The following is a 12,363-nucleotide window of genomic DNA, read 5'->3' on the forward strand; positions in this document are numbered from 1 at the left end:
TGGGGACTCGTCAAAAAATTACAGAACTAGGCTGGGAAATTCTGTCACATCACCATATTCCCCGGACTTAGCACCCTCCGACTATCACTTGTTTTTGTCCTTAAAAATTTTTTTGAAGGGCAGAAAATTCAAAAATGAAGAAGATATCAAACAAGCACTGGTTCAGTTTTCAAATCAAAAGATAAAACATTTTTCAAAAATGGGATATACAAATTGCCCTCATGCTGGCAAGAAATCGTGAATAATAATGGCAATTATATTATTTAATAAAGTTTATTGACGGCAAGAAAAATTTGTATTTTGTTTTATTCCAAAAATGGACAGAACTTTCCGGTGGATTTTATATTATGTTTGAAATTGTGACTCTTCTCATATAGAATTGTAGAGTGTTTTATTAAGAGTAATTTTTTTGCCTGCCCTGTGGTGGCGCAGTGGATAAAGTGTCGACCTGGAAATGCTGAGGTCGCCGGTTCGAAACCCTGGGCTTGCCTGGTCAAGGCACATATGGGAGTTGATGATTCCAGCTCCTCCCCCGTCTCTCTCTGTCTCTCTTTCCCTCTCTCTCTCCTCTCTAAAATGAATAAATAAATAAAAAAAAATTTAAAAAAAAAAAAAAAAGAGTATTTTTTTTTTTAGCCTGACAAGTTGTGGCACTGAGTAGAGTGTTGTGACCTGGAACACGTTCCGAGGTTTGAAACCTGAGGATGCCAGCTAGAGTGTGTGGGGGAGTCACAGGCTTGAGCATGAGATCATAGGAAGGATCTCATGGTCGGGTTGCTGGCTTTAGCCCAGAGGTCATTGGCTTGAGCCAGGGACCACTGGCTCGACTTGAGTCCCTCTTCTTCACCCCCCTCCACTCCTGTCAGAGTGTTCTCTCTTGCTAAAAACATAGTTTAAAAAAACTATAATAAAAATGTTTCCCCCAATTACAGAAAAAACATATGCACATTTTAAAAATGAATGAGAATACATATGGGAGGAAAATAATCTCTCACAGTTACATACCTAAAGACTGATTATCTCTCGGCCCTGGCTGGTTGGCTCAGCAGTGGAGTGTTGGCCTGGCGTGTGGGAGGCCCGGGTTCGATTCCCAGCCAGGGCACATGGGAGGGGCGCCCATTTGCTTCTCCACCCCCCCCCCCTTCCTCTCTCTCTCTCTCTCTTCCCCTCCCACCGCCAAGACTCCATTGGAGCAGGGATGGCCCAGGGATGGCTCCTTGGCCTCTGTTCCAGGCGCTGGAGTGGCTCTGGTCGCAGCGGGGCAACGCCCCAGAGGGGCAGAGTGTCGCCCCCTGGTGGGCGTGCCGGGTGGATCCCGGTCGGGCGCATGCGGGAGTCTGTCTGGCTGTCTCTCCCCGTTTCCAGCTTCGGAAGAATGCAAGGGAAAAAAAAAACAAAAAACTTCTATAGTCATACACTTAGGGAAAAAAAAAAAAAAAAGAAGACTGATTATCTCTTACCAAAAAAAAAAAAAAAAAAAAAAAAGCAATAGGTGTAAGGGTCATACCTGAAAGCAATTATGTAATTATTATGTTTGTCCTATTAATGAATTTTTGCTATGTAATTTTATTTTGTCCCATTATGGTTTTTTTTTTTGTGTGTGTGTTTTTCTGAAGCTGGAAAGAGGGATAGACAGTCAGACAGACTCCCGCATGCGCCCAACCAGGATCCACCCGGCACGCCCACCAGGGGGCGACACTCTGCCCACTGGGGGCGAAGCTCTGCCCCTCCGGGGTGTCGCTCTGTTGCGACTAGAGCCACTCTAGCGCCTGGGGCAGAGGCCAAGGAGCCATCCCCAGCGCCTGGGCCATCTTTGCTCCAATGGAGCCTTGCTGCAGGAGGGGAAGAGAGAGACAGAGAGGAAGGAGAGGGGGAGGGTGGAGAAGCAGATGAGTACTTCTCCTGTGTGCCCTGGCCGGGAATTGAACCCGAGACTTCTGCACACCAGGCTGACGCTCTACCACTGAGCCAACCGGCCAGGGCCCATTATGTTATTTTATTATTATTTTATCTTTTTATTTTTTTGAAGTAAGAAATGCAGAGGCAGAGAGACTCCTGCATGCACCCCACCAGGATCCACCCAGCATGCCCTCCAGGGGGCAACTCTGCCCATCTGGGGCTTTGCTCTGTTGCAAATCGAGCCGTTCTAGAGCCTAAGGCGGAGGCCATGGAGCCGTTCTCAGCACCTGGGCCAACTCTGCTCCAGTGGAGCCTTGACTGTGGGAGGGGAAGAGAGAGACAGAGAGAAAGGAGAGGGGGAAGGGTGGAGAAGCAGATGGGTGCTTCTCCTCTGTGTCCTGGCCAGGAATTGAACCCAACCTGGGACTTCTACACGCCGGGCCAACGCTCTACCACTGAGCCAACCGGCCAGGGCCTCCATTATATTTTATTTATGATGTTTTATTATGTGAAAATTATACTCATCGCAGGTAACTATTTCCAGGGTCTGAGTTTTAGGCTGTTTTAAGCAGTAATACTGCTTATGGCTTTTACTGATACCATTGTACTCTGTACATGCTGTCCGTCTAGTTACTGCATCCTCTCACATTTTTCCAAAGGAGATGTGTGTCATTCTCAAAGTATAATATTCTGAATAAGATCTTAGGAGTAATCTAAAAAATACATTTTTACTCTTAATTTTCCAAAGGCCCAGAAAGAACTATTGGATACTGAACTAGACCTTCACAAGAGGCTATCCTCAGGAGAAGACACGACAGAGTTGCGGAAAAAACTCAGTCAATTACAGTTTGAGGTGAGAATTAAGAGGAGCTACTGACTCACTACATTTAACATATGAAAAATTAGTTGTTATTTTTCTCTGTTTTCCAAGGTTTTGTCTAATAGTGTATATTTTATTCTTCCTCTGGTGGCTGTTATTCAGGCTGCACGATTAGGTATCCTGCCTGTGGGTCATGGAAAGAGTATGCCCTCCCAGGGCCGAGGAAGAGGCCGGGGGCGTGGAGGAAGAGGAAGGGGCTCACTGAATCACATGGTGGTAGACCACCGGCCCAAACAAGTTGTGAGACTCACTGAAGAGGAAAAAGATGACTTACTTCATTTCTCAGTAAGTTTTTAAAGTAGCAAATACCAGCACTAAAAACACTATATTCAGCATTTCCTGGCTGCATTCTGTATAAGTGGAAAATGTTTTATAGATTAGAAGTTATAACAACATGGGTATTAGCAAATTTTTATTAATGTACTATAAGGTCAAGAAATAGCTCATGTTCTATAATTTTTAATATCCTCATAAGTGTATTTGTAGTGATAGGTTGTTCCAAAGCTATCTTTGATTTTTGTTTTGGTTATTACATGGTTTATCAGGTTTTTTTAGTTAATATGTGAAATTAATATGGGATGGAGGCAGAATTCAAAGGAAGAATTTATGAGGATAAGAGACATGTTTAGTTATGTTTTATATACACGTATGACTATTTACTTTTGTAAAGTTTCTTTTTGTGAGAGAGGAAAGGAGATAGATGAGAAGCATTAACTCATAGTGGCGGCACTTCTGTTGTTCACTGATTGCTTCTCATGCGTTTCTTGACCAGTGGGCTCCAGCTGAGCCAGTGACCCCTTGCTTAAGCTAGCAACCTTGGGCTCACGTTGGCAACCCCTTACTCAAGCTGGTGAGCCTGAGTTCAAGCCAGTGACCTCGGGGTTTCAAACCTGGGACCTCAGTGTCCCAGGTTGACACTATCTACTATATCACCACCAGTAAGGCACATTTGATTACTTTTAAATAAGTATGCAAATAGAGATTTGAATTGCTTCTCAGCCTTTTGGCGAAGATCAAGTGCAGATAGAGCTTTGATACAGGTAAATGTCTTTATTCCCTTATGCATAAACAGTATATTCTTTCCCCAACCACTTATTAATTAATTCAGTAAATATTTATTGAGTATTATTTGTGCTAGAGTACTTGCAAACATGATCTTATTTAATCTTAAATAACTATAGAGTGCATGTGAAATCCCATGTGTACAGTTGGGAAAACTAAAGCCTAAACATGAATTAACCAAGATCAAACCACTAATAAGTGGTGGAACCATGATGGAAATGCACAGTTGGCTGTTAGCGTCAGGATCCTATTCCTCAGGGAACTTTTTTTTTTTTTAAACAGACAGAGTCAGAGAGAGGGATAGATAGGGACAGACAGGAACGGAGAGAGATGAGAAGCATCCATTATTAGTTTTTTGTTGCGACACCTTAGTTGTTCATTGATTGCTTTCTCATATGTGCCTTGACTGTGGGGCTCCAGCAGACCGAGTAACTCCTTGCTCGAGCCAGCGACCTTGGGTCCAAGCAGGTGAGCTTTGCTCAAACCAGATGAGCCCACGCTCAAGGTGGCGACCTCGGGGTCTCAAACCTGAGTCCTCCGCACCCCAGTGTGACGCTCTATCTGCTGCGCCACTGCCTGGTCAGACCCTCAGAGAACTTTTTTTAAGAGAAAACATTTTCGGCCTTATTAGTAAGTGTTAAAGACGATGAGGGAAATCTTAAAGAGCAAGACTTCATCCCAAAGTTTCTTATTATTTGCGCCATTTGTCCTTTTTCCTTTGACTGTGTATTGCAGGGGTCTCAAACTCAACTCAGCATGTGGGCCGCAGAGCAAGATCACAGCTGTTCGGCGGGCCGCACTAGGTCTACAAAAGGCAACTGTTACGCAACACTTTTCTCACTGCAGTTGAAAACAAAAAAAAAATCAGTACAACAAGCACAATCGTACATGCAGTTTACTCAGTGTCACAAAACGACCAGAAACTGTAGTTCGCATCACAACTGCTGTTAACTAAGCTAATATCTAGCTAGGATGCTAGAGAAATGAAAAATACAAGTAGGCCCCTAGGCTTACTTAATTTTATCCAAAATATTTTGAACTTCGTGGATTAGTCTGCGGGCCGCACAAAATTGTTCGGCGGGCCGCGAGTTTGAGACCCCTGGTGTATTGTATAATAAATATGTATTTTTCGATGGCTTTAGGTGACCCCTGTGTTTTGGTCGTTCGACCCCCGCCGGGGTCGTGACCCACAGGTTGAGAACTGCTGTTATAAAGTGTCAGATTTTAGAACCTTTCAGCCTGTTCACGCTTGAGCCAGTTCTTTCTCTAGCCTGCCCTTTATTTTCTTTTTTTATAAAGTGGGAGATGAGTTTTAAGTGACTTCTTGGAGGACTAAAGAAGATAGATATTATATGGAGAACTGTACATGGGCAGGGTATTCTGAGGAAATTGAGTGAATGTTAATTTTTATCTTTTCATGTTGACATTATAAAATTAAAACCTAGCCATAGCCAGATAGTTCAGTTGACTAGAGCTCATTGTCCCTAAGCACAGAGGTTGCCCGTTCGATCTCTGGTCAGGGCACATGCAAGAACAAATGTTCCTGTGTCCCTCCTACTCTCTCCCTTCCTTTCTCTAAAATCAATAAAATAAACAATAAAAAAATTTTAAACCTCTTTGCCAAATAAGTTGGACATTTAGATCCACTGCCAGCTCTGGTGAGGTGATATTCAGTGATGTGAAGCAAAATTTTTATAAATTTGTTCCTGCAGAAAGTTCCAGTTGGAAAACGTAGATAATTGCAGGAAGCTGCACGCTCTGTCCTGAGGGTCACTGGAGACTATGTGTAGGCGTTTGAGTTTTAACCCACAGTCATGCTCCTGTGGGTCCCTCTCCTTCTCATGAGTTTGATACCTCTGAATACGGCATTCAGTTTGTGGAGAGGGGCATGGCCGGTATTCGGGGAGGGAGCAAACAGAGCTGAGGCAGACAGGTGATAAGGAGACATCGGCATCAGTTTTTTTTCTTTTTTTAAAAATTTTATTTATTCATTTTTAGAGAGGGAGAGAGAGGAAAGAGAGACAGAGAGAGAGAAGGGGGGAGGAGCTGGAAGCATCAACTCCCATATGTGCCTTGACCAGGCAAGCCCAGGGTTTCGAACCAGCGACCTCAGCATTTCCAGGTCGACGCTTTATCTACTGCGCCTCCACAGGTCAGGCCGTCATCAGTTTTGATGGTGTTTTGTTGTTTTTTGTTTTGGTAAAGTGCTTATCACACAGTTTTGAGTACTAGAAACATACCCTAGTAACAGAGACTTAGACGGTATAGTATGCTTTTTTTTTGAAAGAAATACAGAAATGCATTTTCTGTATAATATCAGTGGAAATAGAGTTTGCAGGCTTAGAGGGTAACTCTTCTTTGAGGTCTTTTATGTCCCACAAAGCCTAAGGTAAAATGTATACTTTGCTATCTTTAATAATTCTGGAAGGATCATGGATGATCCACATCTGTATGAAAGATGGTGGATGGGATTTTTGAAGAATGAGGGCCTTATTCTGGAGTCCTTAAGTTTATTGTTATATCCAGCAATCCACTTCTGAGACTTAGCACAGGGGAATTAATTGTTAGGGTTGTGTGCAAACATCTGTAAGTATGCTCAGGGTAGCGTGCTTCATAGTGAGTGAAAAATGGAAATAATCTAGATGCTCACGAGTATTTGCTGCAGTTATAGACATGTTTTTAATGAATAGTGACAAAATTCTCAGGGTTAACTTTAGGCTAAAAAAATGGGATGCAAGATTAAACAAAAAAATGAAAGTGCAGTAAGTTGTGGGTGGCAGAATTCAAGTTAGTTTTTCATTTTTTCCATTCTTATCGCCTCCAGTTTTCCAGACGAATGTATATTACTTTTTAAATGAAGACTTCTTAACCTCACATTCACTTTTAGGTGAGGCATCAGCATTTTTATGGTAAATTTTAAAACCAAATTTGAGGATTTGTGTTCATTTTGGGCTTTTATGTCCCAGGTACCGATATAAAAATATGTGCAAATTAAAATATATATAAAGTTGAAATATTTAATATACAATGCAAGCTATATATAATAACATAAAACATGTACTAATATATAAATATTTAAGTAGTGTATATCAGAGGTCAGCAGACTTCTGTAAAGGACCAGAGAGTAAATGTTTTAGGCTTTTGAGGACTACATGCAGTCTTGTCACATTTTCTTTTCCTTCTCCTTCTTTCACTCCCCTGCCCCCACCTCTCCCTTCCTTTTCCTTTTTCCCTTTAAACATGTAGAAGCTATTACCTTACTTTATATGTTAAATAGTTAAGTTTAAAAGTATGGAACAATATAATTATAAATAGAATTTTATATATTTACACATTAAAATCAGTGAGTCTAGAAAGAACTTTTAAAGAAAGTATTCTTATTTATGTGTCTCTCATTTGACAGAAGTCTAAGAATACTAAAGTCGTTCCTGAAGAATTCTCTTTATCTTAATATTAAAGTTGAGGTCAGAAGCTAAACATTTTAAGTGACAAAGTCTTGCCTAATGGCACAGACGGGACAAGCGCTTAGGTACATTTCTTTACCATTGGTTAAAGAGAAGTTTGTCTAGTTTTAACTGGGAAAATTATTTATACTAAATATTTGAAATACTTAACCTGTAGTTGGGCATTTTGCAAGCAATATGTATCAATTTAACTACAAAATTTTTGAACTGTGGTTGTGTGGTTTAGCTGTTAGTGATACAGAGTGAAACTATATTTATTTTTTTCTAATTATGAAGGTAATTTAATTCATGCTTCTCAGGATGCATTTGGCTGCAAGTAATAGATAAATAACTTGCTGAATATGGACATTTATTATTTTTTTCCCCAAGAAGTCTAGAGCTGCGGAGTTTCAGGATTGATGAATTCAGAAACTCAGCCACACAGGTTCTCTTCTTGTTTTAACTCTGCTCTTCTCGAGTGTGACTTGTTCTTAGGCCTTTTGCTTCATGGTGTAAGGATGGCAGCAGTAACAACGGACCTCACAACCTCTGGCAAAAATGTTCAAAGGCAGATAAGGACTAGGACCTTTCTTACAACATTTTAAAAAATAGTGAGATAGCTTTCCTAGGTCAGTGTCAGATGCTGTCTGTATGACTGACCTGGGCAACCTGTTTGGAGGTACAAAGCAATCTACAGTCTGCTGCTGCCTCCGCTGGGCCTGGATGTGCGCGGGAAGGACTAAGGTGTGGACCAAGGCTGGCTTGTACCAGCCACAGGCCTGGGAGCAGGTCAGCAGAAGGCCCAAGGCACCCCAAGATCCACCTCTGTCTGCCTGCTGCCTGGAAGGCTCAGTCACTGAAAGAGCCTCTGGTGGTACTCGAGTTGCATGACATAGGTTCTCAGTGAGTCAGCAGTTAGGAGCAAATGGTGTTTACCAGATTGATACAGCTTCAAACTCACTGTCAGTTTTGGGTCTGAGGCCACTCAGCAAACGTCTCAGGGTATACCAAGTCTAGCTGCCACCTGCTGGGTGCTTGCATACCTTTGTGATGGGTTGGGTTATCAGGGAGTCATCAGGGTTTATCAGGACCAAACAGACCCAAGATTTGGCTATTTGAAGGAGGGCTCTGTACGGGTTGAGCATGTGAGGGGAAAATGGCACCTGTCCTACAGTCACACAACTCACCTGTCCCAGATTCTTCCAGGAGCCCCGACTCAGCAGTGCAGGGCAGCCAGGAGTCAGGAGGATAGGGCTACTGGATCTTCCATGAGGGGAGGGTACTGGGCAGTTCACAGGAGAGGGGGAGGAATGGCCCCTGCTTCAGAGCCACACAGCCTTGTTCCTGACACCTCTGAGTCTGCCCAGACCCCCCTCCCCGGCCCAGGCAGCCAGTTCATCGAGCAGGCATGAGCTCCACAGGATGGGGCTCAGGGAGTCCAAAGGGTGGGTCTGTTGCATTTTCCCAGGCTGGTGCCCTGTGGAGGGGAGTGCTCCATCCAAGAAAGATGGCCTCCGCAGTGTGGGAGGACTCACTCGACACGGCTCCTGGTGGTGTCCCCATGTGTCTCTTCCCAGAGCCACAAACCCCAGTTTCCTCACACAGCTCTAGCCTACCCTGCCCTCCTGGTGGAGCCCAGGGTGAGTGGCTGCGAATGAGATGTTGTGCTCTGGCCCTTTCAGAGGGCACCTGTGTCTCTAGCAGATTACTGTCTACCTGACAGACAGAATCTCCACTGCTTTTCACAACCAGATGTTATATGGGCACCTTTTCCTGGCTCTGTTACTCTGGGCTGGGGAGCCTGGCTTGTGGTTGCGACCCCAACTTTCCAGAGGGGACCTTTGCAGTTGTGATATCCCTCTGCAGTCTCAGCTGCCACCAGAAGCAAGGCCAGCCCTCTTCATGTGTCAGTCCTTGCTACCACGTCTCGATGTGGCTTCTCTGAAGCCTTGGTATAAGATTTCTCTATGGTATAAGATTTCTCTTCAGCTCATCTTCAGTTGGTTAGTCAGGTTGCTTGCTCTATATTTTAGTTGTAATCCCAGTTTGGTCTTGGGAGGAGGTGAGTGTAACATCCACTTACTTTGCCACCATCTTGGATCTGATCTCACTTTATTTTTATGAACATTTTTGCTGTAAACACTTTATAGTCTTTTAGTATGTATGCATACTCATTTCTGTAGGATATATGTGGAATTATCGAGTGAACTGCATGATTTTTATTAGTTTAGATTTCCACCAGTAGTGTGAGAGTTCCTGACTTAGTATTAAAATACAAGGGGTCCTGGGGTTACAACAGTATCGACATACAACGTTTTGACTTTATGATGCTCACCTATAAAAACTTAAAAAATTTGAGACATGTTTTGGCTTACACCATTAGCATTGTACTACTTATGGACTACCTGGATGAACTAGTTTTGATTGTGTGTGGCAGAAGAATACACAGAATTCTTTTTCTGTGGCTTAGTTGTGTTTTTATGTCCTGGATTATGATTTTACAACTGTGTTAGGATAGGTAAGTGACTTCACTAGGCTAGGGTGTTCTTCGACTTACACTAAAATTCAGGTTATGTCACTGTCGTAAGAACAGAACTGGGTCGTAACCCGAGGACCCCTGTACATTTGACCTTTGAACACCACCAGGATTAGGGGCGCCAAACACCTGCACAGTTGAAAAATCCTCATATAATTTAAATTGGCCTTCTGAATACTTGGGTTCCTGGCCATGGTTTGAAAATACAGTTGACTCTTGAAATCTGTGTATGAGTGGACCCATGCAGTTCAAACCCACATTGGTCAAGGGCCAATTGTGCATTTTTATGCTAAATTATAAATTAGGTAGCGGGAGTTTATATTTTTAGTTTCTGACTGCATACAGATACAATTTTTTATTTCTTTAGTAATATACAGGGTGAGGCAAAAGAAAGTTTACAGTTGCATATGAAACAGTTTACTCTTGTATTATTATTTGTTTGTATTAGAACTGTAAATTTATTTTCCTACCTGTGGATATATAGTGCATTTAATGTCTAAAGATCCTTTTGGAGAACAGAACTTGCTATCTTATTTGGAGGGCAACACAGTTAGTATAGGTTAAAATTATGTATTTTTCTGATTTATTAAAGTAATGTCTTTATTTAAAATTCAAATCACAGATAAAGCCTAAGCATAGAATGTATAACATAGAAGCAGTACTTTAGAACAATGAATTATATAATTGAAATTAGCTAAGAGAGTAGAACTTAAATGTTCTCTCCAACACAACAGCATAGAAAGGTAAATATATGAGGTGATGCATGTGTAATTAACTTTATGGGGGGGAGTCCTTTCACGATGTATATATCAGATCATCATGCTGTACACTTTAAATATCTTACAGTTTTTTTGTCACTTTTATTAAGGAGTTCTCCCAGGGGAGCAAAGTTATCTCAGTAAAACTGGAAAGAAGAATTCAAATAATATAATGATGAACAAAATAAACTGAGCCTGACCAGGCGGTGGTGCAGTGGATAGAGTGTCGGACTGGGATGCAGAAGACCCAGATTCGAAACCCCAAGGTCACTGGCTTGAGCGCAGGCTCATCTTGAGCAAGGGGTCACTCGGTCTGCTGTAGTCGCCCGGTCAAGGCACATATGAGAAAGCAATCAATGAAGAACTAAGGTGCCGCAGTGAAGAATTGATGCTTCTCACCTCTCTCTGTTCCTGTCTCTGTCTCTGTCCCTCTCTCTGTCTTTGTCCCTCTCTCTCTCTGTCAAACACAAAAAATAAATTTATTAATTAAATAAAAAATAAACTGGAACAATCTGTAGTTGGGCTATGTGTTAAAGAAGAGAGAACGTGCCCTGGCCAGTTGGCTCAGTGGTAGAGCGTCGGCCTAGCGTGCGGAGGACCCGGGTTCGATTCCCGGCCAGGGCACACAGGAGAAGCGCCCATTTGCTTCTCCACCCCTCCGCCGCGCTTTCCTCTCTGTCTCTCTCTTCCCCTCCCGCAGCCAAGGCTCCATTGGAGCAAAGATGGCCCGGGCGCTGGGGATGGCTCTGTGGCCTCTGCCTCAGGCGCTAGAGTGGCTCTGGTCGCAACATGGCGATGCCCAGGATGGGCAGAGTGTCGCCCCATGGTGGGCGTGCCGGGTGGATCCCAGTCGGGCACATGCGGGAGTCTGTCTGTCTCTCCCTGTTTCCAGCTTCAGGAAAAAAAAAAAATGAAAAGAAAAAAAGAAGAGAGAACGTAAGGGAAAGGGATATGTTATACACATTACCTGATTTGCCCCCTACCCCAGGTTCATTGAGATACTATTAGTTTGTATTAATCTAAGCTGTATAGCATAATGATTTGATTATATGCATCATTATGAAATGATTACTAAAATACATTTAGTTAACATCCGTCACCTCACATAGTTATTTTTTGTAATGAGAATTTTTAAGATCTCTCTTAGCTGCCAGGTATCTGATTTTTAAAAGATGTGTCTTTGATACTTCAGTTTAGTATGTCCCATGAGTCAAATATTTGGTGTCAGATTATAAGCAATGGACCCCCACAAGGAATCATGGGAATTTTTCTTAGATCACAGATCAATATCTATACAGACAGTAGTTAAATGGCTATGGGTCTGGCGTAATGTTCACTATTGGAATGCAATGATCTGAGTGTTCTTTGGAAACATTTGGCAGAAGCTTCAATGTAGCTAATCAACATTTTTATTAGAAAAACTAGAGTGAAACCTTAAATTTAGAAGAACCTCTCCTATCACATTTTCAAGGACTGAACCAAGCATTGGGGTTTACAACCCAGCACAGTTAATAGGAAAGCTATAAGAACACCTAAGCTTTCCCTTCGTGAAACTTGGGGTTCCTAATCTTTTGCCTCTGTTTCTGTGTCTTTAAAATTAAACCTTTGGCTTTCTCTTATGATTGAAATTTGCTGGGAAGGGGAAGAAATGTTTATACTGTAGTACCTGAGGAATAATTTGAAGTTGAGCAGCTTTACCTTAAGTTAGGATAATAGTTATTTAACATTTGTTTAATGTGTAGATGAGCTAGGGAGTATTGTTATAATTGTATAGCATTTCAGTAC

General features: G+C 42.3%; 1 protein-coding gene across 2 annotated transcripts in view; it reads left to right on the forward strand.

Moving 5' to 3' along the window:
- Nucleotides 1-12,363, forward strand: part of RBM27 (RNA binding motif protein 27) — an 80,539-nt gene that overhangs the window by 59,478 nt on the left and 8,698 nt on the right. For both annotated transcript variants that reach the window (XM_066344759.1, XM_066344758.1), the window contains 2 exons: nucleotides 2,648-2,752; nucleotides 2,882-3,064. In XM_066344759.1, the coding sequence (XP_066200856.1) occupies nucleotides 2,648-2,752; nucleotides 2,882-3,064 (288 nt within the window). The remainder of the gene's footprint in view (nucleotides 1-2,647; nucleotides 2,753-2,881; nucleotides 3,065-12,363) is intronic.

Source organism: Saccopteryx leptura, chromosome 6, assembly GCF_036850995.1.
Source record: "Saccopteryx leptura isolate mSacLep1 chromosome 6, mSacLep1_pri_phased_curated, whole genome shotgun sequence".
Lineage (NCBI taxonomy): Eukaryota > Metazoa > Chordata > Mammalia > Chiroptera > Emballonuridae > Saccopteryx > Saccopteryx leptura.